General features: G+C 51.7%; 8 protein-coding genes across 8 annotated transcripts; 5 read left to right on the plus strand and 3 right to left on the minus strand.

Moving 5' to 3' along the window:
* Positions 1–396: 396 nt before the first annotated feature.
* DACRYDRAFT_119393 (uncharacterized protein) lies at positions 397–1198 on the plus strand (the record flags this gene model as incomplete). Its single annotated transcript, XM_040770779.1, has 2 exons — positions 397–600; positions 654–1198. 2 exons carry the CDS (start codon positions 397–399, stop codon positions 1110–1112), a joined length of 663 nt encoding a protein of 220 aa, XP_040624635.1. The 3' UTR covers positions 1113–1198.
* Positions 1199–2239: 1041 nt separating this feature from the next.
* DACRYDRAFT_119394 (uncharacterized protein) lies at positions 2240–4389 on the plus strand (the record flags this gene model as incomplete). Its single annotated transcript, XM_040770780.1, has 2 exons — positions 2240–2529; positions 2661–4389. The coding sequence occupies 2 exons, from the start codon at positions 2240–2242 to the stop codon at positions 4258–4260; spliced, it is 1890 nt and encodes a 629-aa protein (XP_040624636.1). The 3' UTR covers positions 4261–4389.
* A 627-nt stretch (positions 4390–5016) lies between these two features.
* Positions 5017–6170, plus strand: DACRYDRAFT_59056 (camp-dependent protein kinase regulatory subunit; the record flags this gene model as incomplete). The annotated part of the gene is made up of 2 exons (XM_040775536.1): positions 5017–5920; positions 5974–6170. The coding sequence occupies 2 exons, from the start codon at positions 5017–5019 to the stop codon at positions 6168–6170; spliced, it is 1101 nt and encodes a 366-aa protein (XP_040624637.1).
* A 300-nt stretch (positions 6171–6470) lies between these two features.
* DACRYDRAFT_25076 (uncharacterized protein) lies at positions 6471–9392 on the plus strand. The gene is made up of 7 exons (XM_040773995.1): positions 6471–6943; positions 7033–7413; positions 7461–7584; positions 7634–8257; positions 8312–8367; positions 8424–8769; positions 8820–9392. The coding sequence occupies exons 1-7, from the start codon at positions 6779–6781 to the stop codon at positions 9263–9265; spliced, it is 2142 nt and encodes a 713-aa protein (XP_040624638.1). The 5' UTR covers positions 6471–6778; the 3' UTR covers positions 9266–9392.
* Positions 9393–9426: 34 nt separating this feature from the next.
* On the minus strand, positions 9427–10255 carry DACRYDRAFT_25078 (ClpS-like protein). The gene is made up of 4 exons (XM_040773996.1): positions 10146–10255; positions 9904–10078; positions 9643–9849; positions 9427–9594 (listed from the first exon to the last, which is right to left on the minus strand). Exons 2-4 carry the CDS (start codon positions 10048–10050, stop codon positions 9478–9480), a joined length of 471 nt encoding a protein of 156 aa, XP_040624639.1. The 5' UTR covers positions 10051–10078; positions 10146–10255; the 3' UTR covers positions 9427–9477.
* A 186-nt stretch (positions 10256–10441) lies between these two features.
* DACRYDRAFT_25079 (cyclin-domain-containing protein) lies at positions 10442–12293 on the plus strand. Its single transcript, XM_040773997.1, has 2 exons — positions 10442–11571; positions 11622–12293. Exons 1-2 carry the CDS (start codon positions 10594–10596, stop codon positions 12069–12071), a joined length of 1428 nt encoding a protein of 475 aa, XP_040624640.1. The 5' UTR covers positions 10442–10593; the 3' UTR covers positions 12072–12293.
* Positions 12294–12295: 2 nt separating this feature from the next.
* DACRYDRAFT_25080 (uncharacterized protein) lies at positions 12296–14466 on the minus strand. Its single transcript, XM_040773998.1, has 11 exons — positions 14213–14466; positions 14067–14162; positions 13896–14011; positions 13725–13848; positions 13617–13676; positions 13198–13563; positions 13022–13150; positions 12806–12974; positions 12682–12756; positions 12518–12629; positions 12296–12462 (listed from the first exon to the last, which is right to left on the minus strand). The coding sequence occupies exons 1-11, from the start codon at positions 14442–14444 to the stop codon at positions 12325–12327; spliced, it is 1617 nt and encodes a 538-aa protein (XP_040624641.1). The 5' UTR covers positions 14445–14466; the 3' UTR covers positions 12296–12324.
* A 76-nt stretch (positions 14467–14542) lies between these two features.
* On the minus strand, positions 14543–15601 carry DACRYDRAFT_25081 (E set domain-containing protein). The gene is made up of 6 exons (XM_040773999.1): positions 15431–15601; positions 15251–15382; positions 15023–15202; positions 14951–14975; positions 14740–14898; positions 14543–14688 (listed from the first exon to the last, which is right to left on the minus strand). The coding sequence occupies exons 1-6, from the start codon at positions 15482–15484 to the stop codon at positions 14651–14653; spliced, it is 588 nt and encodes a 195-aa protein (XP_040624642.1). The 5' UTR covers positions 15485–15601; the 3' UTR covers positions 14543–14650.
* Positions 15602–16526: the final 925 nt, after the last annotated feature.

Genomic DNA, 16526 nt, shown 5'->3' on the forward strand with positions numbered 1-16526 from the left:
GGACGCCGGGGAAAATCGCGCCTCTTCTTGCTAATGGTCTTCATTCTCTGCAATAGTCTCTTCCAATCCGGCTATTATGTCTTAGCTTCATGTAATATCAGCCTACGGGAAACACGGCTCTCGCTTGGTCGGCCGCTCCCAGAATAGCCCACTCCGAATACGTTCGGAGCACGCTTTCGGTATCTCCGGAACAACCTCGCGGCATTCGGCATATGAGTGCACTTCCTTGCTTGCGGGGGAGTGGTCCGGGCCTCCACTCCCCTGACGGGGGAGGATGGATTCCTAATGGAGAATTAAGGGGAAAGTCGATTCACTATAATACCCTCTGCTGTCGCGTACTCCTCAAACCGGAAACCGATTCTCCCCCTGCATTTCTAACCTGCAATATCAATTAAAATGTCACTTACACCGACGAAGACGGTCTACGAGGCCATCACCTACCATCCCAATACGGAGAATAGGGAAGAGACGATCAAGAAGTTCACAGAGGCGATCGAGATCCAGAAGAAGGCACCTGGATTCGTGAGCATCGTGATGGAGGGGAACAAGCGTGAGAAGCCGGGCGAGTCTGTGAGGCTTATCGAATGGGAGACCGTCGAGGTGCGCGTGCCATTTGACACTGGATGGAAGATGTGCTGATGAATTCTCTCCAGGCACATATGGAGGGCTTCCGTGGCTCTCCCGCATTTGCCGAGTTTAAGAAGGTCCGAGAGGGCTCCACCGTCGGCGACAGCGAGATGGCACATTACCGCTTCTTCCGCCCCTTGCCCAAGATCCCGCCCGTCGTCGAATGGGTTACCATCCAGCTGAAGCAGGACACCAAGTTCGAAGAGTACTTCCACGCGTGGGACAAGGCTCTGGACGGTGTGCGCAAGGCTATCGGCTGCACGGGTATCGAGGTTGGCCAACAGGTCGAGGATCCGACCAAGGCCCTCCAGATCCAAGGATGGGAGACGCTCGAGAACCACACGATCGACTTCAAGCAGAAGCAAGCTGATGTCGCTGTCGTCATGGAGGAACTTACGGCGGTGGTCAATAAGTACGTCGAGGGCGGCTGGAAGGGATGCAAGGGTGTACATGTCCTTACTACAGCACCTGGCCATGGTGCGTGAGAGTGGGATGAGTGTCCCATTTACGATGTCTTTGTCAACTGGATTAAAAGTAAATGTGTAAAGGAATTTCTGTCATTTGTAATAACATGACGAAAAGCGCTACAATTCTCATTCGGATTGTTATTTTGTCACATACCAAGTTGATGAGACATCCGTTGCTCGGGAAAGATAGACCGATCTTACAAGTACATAGCACTGAAAGCATGGATTCATGAGAGTCCCTCGAGTGGTTCATTCATGAGTATCGGTGGTTGAGAAGAAGCGATGCGGTTATGTGTCAAACGGTCAAGTACTCAGCGCGATGCCAAACTAACAGGAATACCCGATGTTTCCGCCTAATCGACCTTTACGTTTGGGATCTCGGTGTGGCGATGTGCATCGTAGTCATCCACGAAGATCGACGGCTGCGCCACACCATCGGCGCCTCTGCTCTACATAGGGGAATCCTTCGCCGAGGGTTGGCTTGCCGTACCATTCCACGGGCGAAAAAGTGTAGCGGGGAAAGAGTTGCCACAGGGAGAAGAGGAGACCCTATGGATGGGTGGTACGTGATAACGATGAGACAATCATTAAAGTGATGACGAGTGTCACTCCCTCATCATCACACAAGCTCGACATAGGAGCGTCTAATTGGCGGGGCCTGTGTCAACCTAACGCTGTTCACGAGACCTAGGCGGGTTAGAGCCGATGTTATGCCCTCGAGCTCTGCTCCTGACGACGACCACAGCATGGTGTTAGCGGTGTCTTCCAGATGAACCAGATTACAATGCGCATTCGGTGTATGCGTCAAACAGCAGTTTCCCCTGAAAATCTCTTTCTCTGCAATGACGGTGAATGAATGGAGATTGAGGGTGATAGCGGTGCCGTTGTGGGGGTTAGAGGAGAACAAGGAAAATGAGATCCGGGATCAATTAAGTGGGACAAGTGTTTGATATGGGGAAAAGGGGAGAAGAAGAGAGAGACAACAGGGTAGTCCCTGGTCACTCACTCGTATCACTCGCACATGCCCCGTTGGCTTTCACCCAGCCTGGCAACGTATATCCCCCCATTCTCTTCCTCTTCCCACCATCATCTACCTTCTTTTCTAACAATCCCGTACATTTAACGTACATCTTTGAATCAGCAATATGAAAGCACTTCGACGTTCCCTCAACAAAGACTCGTCACACACATCACAACAACGTGTGCCCTCGTCCATATCCCGCCCTGCTCAGTCCGCTCCTCCTCCTCAGAAGGTCATTCGCGCCCTGTCAAATTACCGCTCCAATGCTCCCCAGGAACTCTCATTCTTAAAAGGAGACTTCTTTTACGTCAAAGATGAAATGAATGGCTCGGGCTGGTATGAAGCACACAACCCTTTGACAGGAGCAAGGGGATTGGTGCCTGTAGAGTACTTCGAGACATTTGGAAGAGGAGGGTGAGTCCTTGCAGAGTCTTGCATCCGTGAATGTGCAAGCGCTACACGGAGCATCTCTGTGGTGCGCGGCGTTCACGCGGTTGCCGTGCTCCGTTCTTGGCGCTTCTGAGCTCGTACTGACTCTTTTATAGGGCAAGAACGTCTGTTACCGCTGGTAACCTTCCCTCCAACATGAGCAACCCCAATTCCCCTCCCCTCTCGAACGCATCCTCCCAGCCTGGTCGACCAGGCAAAGGCGCATTCTACGCTGTTGTACAATACGACTTCGAAGCGGAGCGCGCTGACGAGCTAGACTGCAAAGCCGGCGAGTCAATTCTTGTCATCGCTCAATCCAACCGCGAGTGGTTCGTCGCGAAACCTATCGGTCGCCTCGGAGGCGCAGGGTTGATACCAGTCAGCTTTGTCGAGATCCGTGATCCCTCAACAGACAAACCGATAGCCAACGTCGAGGAGCTTATCGACCGTGGGGAGATTCCGAAGGTAGAAGAATGGAAACAGAAGGCAGCGCAGTACAAAGCTGCGACGATCCCGCTCGGAAAATTCGATTTACCCGCAGACTCAACCGGGGTTATAAATAGTCCATTCGCAACTACCGGGCAATACCCTTTCCCTACTGAGGACGAACCCTCATCCAGCGGTCCCTCCCAAGGTTACGACCAGCCCAACATCCCTCCCGCATCGACAGAAGATGGCAGCGCACCTGTCTTGTATCGATTACCTCCTGGCATCCCCTTGTCGGCCGAAGTCACTGCATTCCATCACGAACGGGAGGAGTGCTACTTCAAAATACCCGCTGTTTGGCAGCCAGATCCTGACGGTGGCTCTAAGCTATCCCGTATACACCTCACACTGTACAGAACGTACGAGGACTTCTACACCCTGCAAATCCAACTATTGGATCATTTCCCAGTTGAAGCTGGGCGCTCGGCACCTGAAGGCTCCGCTGCGTTTGAAGAACGCATACTACCGTTTATGCCCGGTCCGGTATCAGAGGTTACCGACGTCGTTCTCGCACAACGGCAGACAGAGCTGGATATCTATCTACGACAGTTGTGCGACCTTCGTCGATCGCACCAGCGCATCCTGCGAAGCGACGAAGCATGGACTTTCTTCAGTCTGCGTGCTGGAGATACGCAGAAGTATGCTGGTCTTACGAACGGAGACGAGGACTTTGACGGTGCCCTGATGGCGCTACCCCAACAGATGGCGAAAGCGTCCCTACACAACCACGAGTCGAGCTCGACCAATAGCACGCGACCGCGAACATCCAGTGGACGGAGTGGTCTGAGCACTGCACCTACATCGGCGTCACCACCTACGGAACCAGGCGATGGGCGCTCACGAGCATCGAGTGGCGCCGGTCATGGAAGGATAGCTGGGAATGGTGCCGGGGGTTACAACCCTGACTACCCGCCCGCACCTCTGTGGTCGGCCTCACGACTGGCAGCTTCACCAGCCATATCCGCAAATGTACCTCAACCTGCGTATTTGAAAATCAAAGTTTTCAACGCGCAAACGGATGACATCGTCGCCATCCGCGTTCATCCTCGTGTTTCTTTCGCCGAACTAATGCAGAAGATCCGGGAGCGGGTTGGGGCTGTTACGCGTGTACGATACCGGGGAAGCAAATACCGGCCTGGAACAGGAGATCTGGGCACAATTTTAGAGAACGACGAACAGATGGTCGAATGGTTCGTCTCGGGCGAGAGGTTGATACTGTACGCTGAATAATCGCGGTTCTATCTTGCTTTCTTGTATGCCGCCCCTCATAAGGAGTGCGGCGCTCTCAGATTCCATTTTCTGTTGTTCCCACCTCTGTTTCTTCTTCGTTCGTTATGTTCCTGTAATATTTCAGTACGGCCATATCTGTTTAGGAAATGAATTGCCAAATGTAGAGAGGGAGACAAACAATAAGGAGGTCCTACACACAGGAACGAAATGTGCGGAAGCAACCCTGCCTTCTCTGACCAATGACGGCGTGGAGAACACGTGGAATTACCCGGGTGCCACGCGGTGGCAACAAAGGACCTTCCGCGATCACCTTACAACAGGAGGCACTTTATCCTCAACGACCTTGACAGTCAATCAAGCATAGGCCAACTACAACTTTCCTTTGGTCTTTCCATTTCACTGTAGTCTGAAAGAACACTGTGCGGCCTTACGATTCTAGGCCGTATACGCTTAGGACTGCCAGCCGTCTTACAGCAACCCGCCTTTGTTCCTTGATCACGCTCAATCAACTTGATCTTCTGGAAGACCCTATCTGGTTCAAACAAAGTCGTAGCCCCCGTTACGAGCAACTTGCGGAAAGGCCTGCACTGGCGAGCGAGCCTCCTTTCCTCTATTTCTCCTCCATCCTTCTTCCTCGTTGGCTGTTTCGTTCTCTCCCCTCTTCCTCCCTGGCCGGTTCCGCGCCCTCTTCGCAATCGTCCCTCTCTACTACTTCGATATCTTCGTCTCACTATGGCTATCCCTCGCACCCCTACAATGACGGTACATGCTCCCTACCCCTTTGTCAGCGCGTTCCAGCAAGGTCTGAGCGGTCTACCCACCCGCATCGCTGGCGTCCCTCCCTCTCCAAGTCAAGCAGGATTCGTTCAGGGCCGTCGAGGCTCCGTCTCTGCCGAATCGATCAGCCTCCCGCCCGGGGGTCAGAAGCCGATTCTCCCGTTTTACGAAAAGACACCAGAGCAGCTCAAACGTATCAAGGACAGCATCTCGAAGGCATGGTTATTCAAGGATCTTGATCCCGAGCAAGAGGTCTCTGTGTACGGCGCCTTCAAGGAAGTGCACACAAAGGCAGGAGAAGTGATCATCAAGCAGGGCGATGCTGGCAACCTCTTCTATGTCGTGGAGAGCGGGAATTTGGAGATTTTCATTTCGAGCTTTGACGAGCGCGATGAACAGGGGGACGGTGAAGCATACCCTCCCAACACGACCGAGGAGGTTTACTCTCGCGATGGCTACGGCAAGCTCGTACAGAAGGTCGGGCCTAGTGGATCTTTCGGTGAACTCGCCCTCATGTACAATGTGACTCGCGCTGCAACTGTCGTTTCCATCACTCCCTGTATCTTATGGGCACTCGACCGCATCACATTCCGTACCATCCTCATGGACACGGCTTTCAGGAAGCGTCGGATGTACGACCAATTCCTCAGCACAGTTCCTATCTTCCGTAGTCTAAGCCAGTATGAACGCTACAAGATCGCTGATTGCCTCGATACTTTCGTCTTCCAGAAGGGCGACATTGTCATCAGGCAAGGCGACATTGGCGATCGGTTCTATATCGTCGAGATGGGCAACGCAGCTGCAGTCAAGGATGTTGTGGGCGAGGACGGAAGGACGGAGAGGCGTACAGTCAAGCTATACAAGAAAGGCGATTTCTTTGGCGGTTGGTCTATTCTCATGAATACGGGGACTAGACAAACTGACTTGGTTGCACAGAACTGGCTCTGCTCCGTAACGAGCCTCGTGCAGCCAGCGTTGTAGCTACAGGAAGTCCTGACGCTCGCTTGTATCAGGGTTTGCGCGTCGTCTCGATGCCACGTGATGCGTTTGACCGTGTTATGGGGCCTCTCGCAGACGATCTCAGGCGGCAGGTCTACAGCGACAGCTCCGTCGCTCCTGAGGTTATCGTATAGTCACGACTAGTTGTATGTTCAGGGCTGCAAGAGTATAAAGGAAGAGGGTGATTGACATTGTCTGGGTTATCGAGATGCTTCTGTAGTATGACTTGTGTCATTGTACGAACACTACATGATGTGCAAGCGAATTATTCTCTTTTGTTCTTCTTCATTCATCGGGAAGCATGGAAGGGAGAAGGAACAAAGTAAATTGTTGATTGAAGAAGCGGATGCCAAGTTTGGATAGGTTCCTGCACGGCGCCTGGAATGTTCAAAAAAGCTCCGAGAGGCCAGCGGGATCAAATCACGTCTGGCTTGTCAGAGACACCTCAATTGGGCCACTCGCATCAAAGGAACAGGGCTTGCAGCTTCAGCGTCTCCTTCTCTTCTTTGTACACTTTCGACTAACTGTCAACAAATATCAACAAATATTGCTTTTCACCACGCTGGAACAGCTACCTCTGTGCTCTCGATATGGCAGCTCGAAAGTTGCAATGTGCGTCACTGTCATGGTCAGTACCCTTGCGTTGCGCTGACACGCTACATGCAATTCCATAGCGGAAATAGACCGTACCCTAAAACGGGTAGCGGAAGGTGTCGAACTATTCGAAGGTGTATACGAGAAGATGCAAGCATCAACAAGTCAAACACAGAAAGAGAAGCTCGAAGGTGAACTCAAGCAGCACATCAAGAAGCTCCAGCGTCTACGAGATCAGATCAAGACATGGTTAGCGAGCAATGAGATCAAGGACAAGTCAGCATTACTCGAAAACCGAAAGCTCATAGAAACAGTGGGTACTATCCACCTGAGCGGCGCGCTGCTCAGACAGAAGTGGTGCCGCGTCCCCGTCAGTTCGGCAGTGCTGACTGTTGCTGGTAGCAAATGGAGCGGTTCAAAGCCTGCGAGAAGGAGATGAAGACGAAAGCATTCTCAAAGGAAGGCCTCAGTGCAGCACAGAAGCTCGATCCAAGAGAAAAGGAGAAGTTGGAGGCATCACAATGGCTATCAGCGATGGTCGAGGACCTGCAACGACAGATCGAGCAAACAGAGGCAGAGATTGAGGCACTATCAGGCGGGGCGAAAAAGAAGAAAACCGGGGGGGATGATAGGCAAAAGGAGCTGGATGACCTGAATACGCGGAGACAATGGCATCTCGGGCGCATGGAGATCGTACTGCGATTACTGGAGAATGGCACATTACCAGCAGATAAGGTCCAAGCACTCAAAGAGGATATATCATACTTCGTGCAAAGCAATACGGTGTGTTCTGTCCTAACTGACTGCAGCCAGATCTCACTGGCCCACAGGAGGAGGACTTTGAAGAGGATGATGGTATTTATGACGACCTTAATCTGCATGAGGAGGAGGAGAAGCTTGGTATGGGACAAGATGATCTCCAAAGCAGTCATGATACGGAGTCAATGGCAGAGGGTGAGCCTCATACATGTGTTGATTTTGCGGATATCTGACCGCACCACAGAACCTACAGCGGCACAGCGAACACCCATACGGGACAATGGGATGCCCCGCAAGTCAACCGTCGACGAAGAGTCTTCTACAGGCAGCAATAAGAAGGAGGAGTCGAGTCCGACAGCAAAGAAGAGCATATTGCTGCGTCGTATGACTTTGGAGAAATCAGAAGCTCCCAAGTTACCTCCAGCGCCAAATTTTACCGCCCAACCCATGTCTGCAGCCGTAAAATCTGGGGTGCCGATAGCAACAGCGCCAAAACCTGCGATACCGCCACTACCACCGATACGATATTCTGCAGCAGTGGCAGCATCTGTTCCTCCAGCTACGCCAGCCAGCACCGCACCATCAGTATCATCGGCAGTACCACCAGCCGCGTCTGTAGCATCCAAAGCACCTGAGCCTTCAGAGACGTCCGAACCATCGCCTGCGCTACCTCCGTCACCGAGTCTCACGCAACCGTCACTGTCTGCACCAAGTCCAGTGCCTTCATCCATACCGCCAAGCCAATTATCAAGAGCGACACCACCGCCAATGAGCACGGCATCGTACCTGTCGTCACCAGTAAGCATGCAGATAGGAATGTCACCTGTACAGCAGCTGCGGGATGTGGATGGAGCAACCGATTCACCCTGTAAGCGTTGAGTTCTACTGAATAATCATTTCGTATTCTAACCTCGCTCCACAGCGTCAGCTCTATCACAAGTCCCCTCAGCAGCACCAGCACCCGCACAAGTCAATGGGGTGAGTCGATCTGCGGAAACAATTTATTCATCAACACTGATGACTTCTCTATTCAGCCCTCGCCGCTCTCAGCGACCAACGGAACCTCCGCCGCACAACCAAGCCTTCCTACGAGTAACGCGGCAGTTGCATCTCCTGCGCCACCATCATACGTTCCTCCTCAACTACCACTGCCCATACCGTCTGACCGGTCATCACCACGACCTCCAAGTGTCCAACCGCAGTTCGGAGCAAGCACGAAGATGAATGAGACTGCTGCCAGGCAAGCTCCTGTTAGCCGTCCGACGTCTGCGGCAGCACCTCAACAGGCACCGCCTGCAAGGACGACGTCCGCAGCCAGCTCGAGGTATCCTGCGTCGTTATCAGATCTCGTGTCCTCTTTCGAGGCCGCAAAGGGGAAATGTGCGTGTTCTTTCCTTGTACGTGTATATGCATCGTCTGATTTTTTTCAGCACTTCGGCGAATGGCAAATCCGGAGCAAATTACACGAGTACTCGATCATGGGTTCGCATCGATGCCGCAACCCAAGGACTCGGAGAGGCCGTCGTACTACAAGCCTCGTAATACGTTCCGCACACCGGAGTACTATCCCCAGAACCCACCTCCGGTTCTGAGCGAGCCCCGAATCTACAGCAGCGCAGACGTCGAGACTCTGTTCTTCGCATTTTACTACAAGCCCGGGACGTATCAGCAGTATCTAGCGGCGCAGGAGCTTAAGCGCCAATCGTGGCGATTCCACAAGCAATATCTGACATGGTTCCAGCGTCATCAGGAGCCTCAAGCAATAACGGACGAGTACGAGCAGGGAGTGTATGTCTACTTCGACTGGGAAAACTCCTGGTGTCAGAGGAAGAAGAGCGACTTCCGGTTTGAATATCGTTATCTGTCGGATGATTAGGCGACTATCATTGGACTACTAGCATCTTCTCGCGTCCCTCCGTCTCTTCGCTTTATCCATAGGTGTCCATGGCGGCGAGCCTGATGTATTGTAGCATATTCACAGTAAGATCACGCGAATTCATTGCATCTTTTGGTTTCCTTGATTGATTTGGTGTGTGCCTGAGATGGAGATTATGCATTTATATTGGTACGGTGTACGTTGTGACTAGATCATTCCAAGACGATCGTCGCACCGAGGTCGGTGAATGTTTTCTTGAGCTTCTCAGCCTCCTCCTTGGGCACGTTCTCCTTGATCACTTTTGGTGCAGACTCGACGAATTTCTTTGCCTGAACGAGGTATGAGACATCTTATCAGGAGGGACATAGGTCACGCACCTCCACCAGGTTCATATTTGGCACGATAGCCTTTATCTCCTTGATGATCTTTGCCTTTGAAGCGGCGTCGAACTTTTCGAGCTTGACGCTGAAGATCGTCTTCTCCTTTGGCTTTTCTTCCTCAGCAGCCTCGACAGGGGCGGCTGCAACTGCTGCCGGTCCCGCAGACGCAGCGGGCATTGCGATTTCCTGGATGTTTAGCCGTGTCTAAAAAGGTGAGCCAATGAGATGATAGCTATTGATAGAATGGATAGGGCGGACCTTGAGCTGGCTGACGAGGTCAGCTGCCTCGAGCAGGGTTAATGCAGCGATGTCATCTACTATCCTCTGTACTTTTGCGCTGCCTGCGTTGAGTGCTGGTGGCGGGGGTGCGGTGGACGTTGAAGGCTCTGGTGCGGCTGTGGCCATGTAACGTCGCGCTAGCGGCCATGTCCGCCTGGTGAAGAGAGGAATGAGTGAGATCAGGCGATGCCCATTTGAGTGAGTAACGAGGTGAAGCATACGTTGCATATCTTGTTGATGTTGATGGCAATGACCGTGCGATGCGGGAATACATAATTTTAATCGGCAAAAAGCGAAAAGAAATGTTATGAAGAGGGTGGAGATAGGCAACACACGCACGGTGTAAAAAGAGAAACGTGTGTCCTGTTGTGTGTGTGAGTGCATGAGAAGGCGGTGACACGGAGGCAAATGAGGCAGAGAGACGAGCCACTCAGTAAGAGAGCATGCCCCCCTCCTCCTCCTCTTTATTTGTGCTGGACAACCGCCTCTTCTTCTCTCTCTCCTCCTCCTCCTCCTCCTCTCCTCCTTTCTCCCCTCAATATCTCCCTCTATAACTCATTCACTCTCTGCTCGTTGTCTATCTTTCTACTGGCAACTAAAAACCTTTTACTACTGTCAACTCAATATACTGCCATTTGTCAGTAACCACCACCCACCGAAACACACCGAATGCTATCCGCAGCACCATCCCAGAATCACTTCTCTTCCCCTTTCAATCCCGCTTCGTACAACTACTACTACCCTCCATCGTCATCTCAAAAACTGCCAAAATCACCAGAGAACATAGACTCGAGCTCGAGAGACTCGGTTCGCAACTCAATGACAAGGACGCGCTCTCAGGTAAAGCGCACGCCATCAAGCACTGGCGCGTCCTCGTCTATCTCTCGCGTCTCTTCAAGGGCTCAGCGCACGCCGGATGCCCCCCTACCGACACCGGCAAACTCTCAGTCCCAGTCTCAATCACAACCAAGCCATCCGATAGCTCCTGCAGAGGCAATTCGAATGAGCGAGGACGCGGCAGCACGGCTGCCTCAACCCCGCCCTCCGATCACCGCCTCATCGTCAAACACACCCCCGCCATCTTCTGAATGTCCCCGTTTGGACATTGCCAAATTTCCTTCTGTCGATCTCATGAAGCTCCTTGCCGCCCTACTCAGTCAGATATCTACTGCCAACGATGCTCTTCGCGCGTCGTCTCCCTTTCCCTCGCCCCCTGCCTCTCGTTCTCCGCCTATAGCACGGTCATCTAGACATACCTCACCCCCGTCTTCCTCGCAACTTCGTTCGCGACCCGTCACGCAGGGATCCATGGTAACCTCACCGACGACAAGCGAGGCCTCGTACTTGAGTTCAGCCGCTCGTTCCAAATTGAGCCCGTCTTCTCTACTCACTTTCCATGCACGTAACGTGCCAGCCATAACCATCGAAGCGTATCTGCTGCGTATCTTGAAGTATTGTCCGGCACCAAACGATGTATTCTTGTCGCTCCTTGTCTACTTCGATCGGATGAGCAAGCTTGCACTAGACTTGACCGGAAAAGCCTTCGCGATAGACAGCTACAATGTGCATCGATTGATCATCGCCGGAGTCACTGTTGCAAGCAAGTTTTGGAGTGATGTGTTTTACACAAACTCTCGTTATGCAAAGGCGCGCATACATCTCCGCTTACTAAGTGCACGTACTAACTTCATCCCCAGGTTGGTGGCTTACCTCAAGCCGAACTTAACCAACTCGAGCTGCATTTTTTACTGCTCAATGATTTCCACCTGCATATAGCCATAGAAGAAATGCAGAGTTACGGCGACCGACTCGTGCACTATTCGACGAACCGCCAGCGGCTACAAAACGCTCACACACTGGCGTCACTCTTGCCGCCTACCCCTCCGGACGCACTCCAATCACAGGAGCCAAAAGAGCAAGTTCGTGAGTACAACTTGGTGGAGCATTCGGCGCCGGAAGGAATGGATGCAGAAAGAATGGATGTTGATGAGCATGAGGAGGACGAACCAGAGGACGACGAGCCGGAGGAAGATGGAGAAGAGACTGTACGACTGCATTCCTCCAGTGCGTCTGAAGCCTCGACTGCTACGGGCACGCCGGTATACGATATCCGGGACCATGCAAGGATCGCTGATAGGGGACAATAACGGACACTGAATGCCATGGTACATAATGGTACATTATATCTCCTTCGAGCGCTGCTTGATGCACCTCGCTAGTCGTTTTCCTCTTCCTCTCTCTCGTCACTCATCTTCTGTCTCTGTCTTGTTGGGCTCCGTGTGTTCCCTCTTCTGCGCATCGCATGCCTGTACAGCACGCATCCCCCTCCGCACATAATACTTTCTCCTGCAAAACGGAATCGGCTAGATTCATGCTATAGCGCTAATTCTATATCTGTCTCTACAGCTCATCTTTCGTTTGCGCCTCGGTCTCCAATGGCCAGCATAGAGCAGGGGTGGTTGCTTCGAACATGTATTCGCACTTCTCAGGTTCTGCGACCGAGAGAAGCGCATTTTCCGTCCCGCATGTGAGAACGAGCTAATGAGTGTTATAATAAATACTGTCAGCGAATGGGGAAACGTCATAGACGCACCTTCACACTCCGCTCCGGGCCGTTCCAGCACCTGGCACCATGCTCATACATTTGAGAGGAGTAATATTCCATCGTTCCTTCTTTGGCATCAGCGTTCCAATCTGAGAAGCGCCTGCTTCGTGATAAGCGTAATCCGCGGAGAAGTGCAATAAGGCGCTTCTTACCCAAGATTGTGGACACCACCGCCATTGTTGCCTTTCTGGGTGGCCTGTCCAAAGAAGCAGCCCGAATAAGTGTACCTGAGCCGCGTTAATGGATGCTCGTTTGCGCAAGTCCTAACGCGCTTACTCTCCGGTATTCTTCTCGATACATGTATCCTTCAGCTTCAACCATTCCCCGTCAGGTCCATAAAAACCCCCAAGATCGTACAGCAAGTCTTCATCATCTTGGAGCCTTTTTTCTGCTTCCCTAGTGACGCTCTGAGCATTGGCGTGCGCGGCGCGAGCATGTTTTACTTCTACAACGGCGTAAGACAGCGGTGCTATAACAAATCAAATTTCTTACCATCGGAGTCGGAAGAGTCCAGCACCCCTTTAACCACACCAAGCCGGACCATCCAACTGACGACAATGTTCTTGGTTTCATGATAGTAAGGCAACCAGGCCTCCGGAAGATAGTGCTCAATTGAGAAAACTTTATGACCGTCAGTATCAAGGGTGCGCAGCTGCCAATCTACTCACGAATAGAATCATCCGACTTGCCAAAGCCAGCGAGATGGTGTTCATGCTCCAGAAGAAGTTCAGTTAAATCCGATTGTCCGAGACGCTTGAGCTCCTCCGCAGTCCATTTGTCCATATCCTCTTCTTTAACAGCCTCCTCCGGACTTTCCTCCTCTGTCTCAGATGCCGTGATCTTTTCCTTCTCGAGGAAAGCTTGGTATCCCTTGATGGCACCACGAACTGCCATGTCTTGATAGTTAGGGTTGTGACCTTTCTCAAGGTCTTCAAGAATTGACTTCAGCGTGACTATTTTGGTTTCAAGATCGGCCACTTTGTTCACGAGAGTTTTCACGGCGGAAGAATGGGCCAGCAAGGAGTCGTAAAGCGCTTGATATCAAATTTAGAAAAAAGATAGAGGGTGGCTGAGGATAGAACCGTACGTGACTGCAACTTGTATTCCAAAGCTTCGGCTGATGTAGATTCTGCACGATCTAAAAGAGCTATAAACGGTCATTAGAAAGCACACCAGAAAACGAGACTAGGCAAACCTTTCAAACGCTTTTCTTCCAGGATGGCCTTATCGACCGCCTCCCGGCCCTTGATGAGGTCCTGTTCGAGCCTCGTCTTCTCCTTCTTTGCATATGCCACGTAAGTAGAACGGATTTTGGATCCCTTGTTGTATATTCAGTAACATATCACACCAGCGAGCGCGTGCGTACGGTTCTCCTAAGCTTGCGCTCTTGCTCGAGTGTTTTTCTGTACGCCTCACCGAGCTCAGCACATCGATTGGGGCAGACACCCGGCGCCTCGTCTGATCCATCGCAACAATCAGAGTCTTTCAATGAATATAAGCAAAGGTCATAATGGAAGAATATAAAAGCGCTGCTGACCGCAAAGTCCGTCATTAACCCTGATGTTGGGGATGTCTTTGGGTAGATGGCCTTCGTTGACGCAGTGGAATGAGCCGCCTTTGCACGCACTTGTACCTGAAGTTAGACAGTCAGTGCAAGAAAGTTATGTTAGCCAATAATCTTACCTGGTTCATCGCTGCCATCTTCGCAGTCACAGTAGTCGTCATTGACGGCCGAGAAGGGAAGAAGATCACCCGTTCCATCAAGGCATCGCCATTGCGGAGGGTTCGACCCAGCTATTGGAACATAGGATGACAATTTCTCCTTGGGAACACCAAGGGTAGGCGAGCGATGTGAGCTCTGGCTAAGAGAAGTTGAAAAGAGAGCAAATGACAGTAGTGTCGCTGTGAGATGCATAATGCCTAATGATGGGTACATGCGCCACGTCGAAGAGTGCGGAGACGCGAACAACCCTGACAGCGTCCCCGCGTGCATTCTGCTCCAAAACTCTGTGTTTCACGTTTCACGTATGATTTGGTATATATTTATGTAGCACAACTCATTCTTAACGGTACACCAACGGAAATGCGTGACCCTCGCTTCTGTTCATTCTCAACCTCGTCTTACCACTCCTTTCCAAGCTTGAAAACCCACTCGAAATCTGGATCCCGATTAGCCCCCCTACTGCAACCATAATCTTGATGGCACTCACCAGCGTAGACTTCCTTGTCGTCATCGGTCACACGACTCCTCGCCGTGTAGGAGCCCGACCGAGCAATCAAGCCAGAAGGAGCTGATTCTGTGTGCATCTGCTTACGGTAGGGAGCTTCACCCGCAGTGTAAGAGCCGATCATGGCGTCTAGACGGTCGACTAGAAGAATCTACATCGGCATGCAAACACAACAGCATCTTACAAGCCTCACCGGTCAATCCCGCACGCTTGACGACCTGGAGCCAGTTGAGTTGCCTTGTTCATCAAGCTAAGAGGCGCGTACCTGAATGAACCGTAAACCAGTGGTCAGGCCGTGATTGACCTTGAATTCGACGGTGACGGAATATTCGGCACCTTCCTTGATGGTAATAGGATTCTTCTTGAAGTTTTCCTTGTCGGAGAGATGGAGGACGATGGGCCTGAACAGAGAATCGGAGGTAAGAGTGAGACTGATCACGGTAACCTATCCAAGGGATTAGACAATGACAAACGAAAGTTTGAGCTCATGGACCTTGGGACCACTAGCTTCGGCAGGGGCATTCGCGCCGATACCGAGAGAAGCTTTCCAGCGTGCGAGAGATTCATCTTCTTTATCAAGTTCTCTGTACGCATCCAAGCTCTTGGCTGCAGTGGGCTTGTACCCCTTAAAAGAGGCTTAGTAGTAGTAATTCATCCAGCACGACCAAGATACCTCTGCGAAAGTGGGCTGAAGCTCGGCGTCTTCGTGGTTACCTTGAGCAGACATGATGGACGTTGAGTTGAAAGGTGACAGCAAAGGAGATCAGCAGGAGTAAACCGGTGTCAAGGTGCCGTTGCTATGCGCACGCTCATTCCAGGCGCCCGGTGAGCCTAGTGGAGGCAAATCCCCTAGTCGCGTTCTTACGGACGGCGGGAGAGGACAGCTTCATTTCGCATAGGGTCTTAAATACTCAGACCCATTGTATGCAGGGTAATTAAATTTAGGTTCAAGCTCCGCTTTAATGCCGCACATTATCTTCCGTGGCCTTGTCCCTTAGTGTGCATCACTGTCTATAAGTTGCACTTTCCTCTGTCTACCACCATCAACTCCACTCTCTCTTTCTTTCTCCTGTTCCTCGTATTTTCATGGCAAACCAAAGGAAAACCCCACCTTGGCAGTGCACACCTTATCAGCATTGGATCTCTACTCTCCTCAGTAGCAACAGCCCCCCAGCAGAACTCCCTGACCCTGAACCCAGTGTCACTCACCATCCTTCAACACCCCCACAAGACACATGTCCCTCCTCTCTGACAGAGATTCTCCAACACCTGAAAACTCCTTCACCTCCTCCAACACACAAGTGATCATGTCAAAGTTATTGTAGGGAAGAGCTGGCAATGATCAGAGCAAATTTCCTTCCCCAAGATGCTGCTGAACAATTACACACCATTCCTGACCTCCCTGTCATCTCCCCTCCTCCCATTGCTGTCCTTCTGTTAGGGCAACACAGGCTGACTAAGTCTGCTCACCTAAGAGTGCCGAGAGTCTAAGCAGGCAACAAGGAAGTGGAGTAGACCTGATGACTAAGATCTATCTACAGTATAGGTACCTGTGGATGATCCTAAGAGACCAAGTCTGAAGAGGCAGTCCCCAGGCAGAGTAGGCCTTATATTTATACCTCTATGGTGGAACCTGCTAGAACATCTTGCTTACTCAGCCTAGTCAGGTGATCAGGACATATGACCAAGGATGAGGTCATATGAGGTCATGCACAGCCATTGTCAGGGCACCAGCTCATTGCTTGGTCAAGAGACATGACTAAGCCTTT

Source organism: Dacryopinax primogenitus (genome assembly GCF_000292625.1).
Source record: "Dacryopinax primogenitus strain DJM-731 SS1 chromosome Unknown DACRYscaffold_22, whole genome shotgun sequence".
NCBI lineage: Eukaryota > Fungi > Basidiomycota > Dacrymycetes > Dacrymycetales > Dacrymycetaceae > Dacryopinax > Dacryopinax primogenitus.

Bases quoted from the DNA above. Each gene is read 5' to 3' on its own strand.
- DACRYDRAFT_25076 (XM_040773995.1), top strand. From the start codon at position 6,779: ATGCAAGCATCAACAAGTCAAACACAGAAAGAGAAGCTCGAAGGTGAA. The intron at 7,414-7,460 runs GTGTGTTCTGTC...ACTGGCCCACAG, and splicing joins ACTTCGTGCAAAGCAATACG to GAGGAGGACTTTGAAGAGGA. The intron at 8,258-8,311 runs GTAAGCGTTGAG...CTCGCTCCACAG, and splicing joins TGGAGCAACCGATTCACCCT to CGTCAGCTCTATCACAAGTC.
- DACRYDRAFT_25081 (XM_040773999.1), bottom strand. From the start codon at position 15,484: ATGTCTGCTCAAGGTAACCACGAAGACGCCGAGCTTCAGCCCACTTTC. The intron at 14,976-15,022 runs GTACGCGCCTCT...AACTGGCTCCAG, and splicing joins CTGGTTTACGGTTCATTCAG to GTCGTCAAGCGTGCGGGATT. The intron at 14,689-14,739 runs GTGAGTGCCATC...ATCGGGATCCAG, and splicing joins CGACAAGGAAGTCTACGCTG to ATTTCGAGTGGGTTTTCAAG.
- DACRYDRAFT_25078 (XM_040773996.1), bottom strand. From the start codon at position 10,050: ATGGCCACAGCCGCACCAGAGCCTTCAACGTCCACCGCACCCCCGCCA. The intron at 9,850-9,903 runs GTCCGCCCTATC...TCACCTTTTTAG, and splicing joins ACCTCGTCAGCCAGCTCAAG to ACACGGCTAAACATCCAGGA. The intron at 9,595-9,642 runs GTGCGTGACCTA...TACCTCGTTCAG, and splicing joins CAAATATGAACCTGGTGGAG to GCAAAGAAATTCGTCGAGTC.
- DACRYDRAFT_25080 (XM_040773998.1), bottom strand. From the start codon at position 14,444: ATGCATCTCACAGCGACACTACTGTCATTTGCTCTCTTTTCAACTTCT. The intron at 14,163-14,212 runs GTAAGATTATTG...GTCTAACTTCAG, and splicing joins AGATGGCAGCGATGAACCAG to GTACAAGTGCGTGCAAAGGC. The intron at 13,849-13,895 runs GTACGCACGCGC...ATATACAACAAG, and splicing joins AGCGCAAGCTTAGGAGAACC to GGATCCAAAATCCGTTCTAC.
- DACRYDRAFT_25079 (XM_040773997.1), top strand. From the start codon at position 10,594: ATGCTATCCGCAGCACCATCCCAGAATCACTTCTCTTCCCCTTTCAAT. The intron at 11,572-11,621 runs GCGCGCATACAT...CTTCATCCCCAG, and splicing joins CAAACTCTCGTTATGCAAAG to GTTGGTGGCTTACCTCAAGC.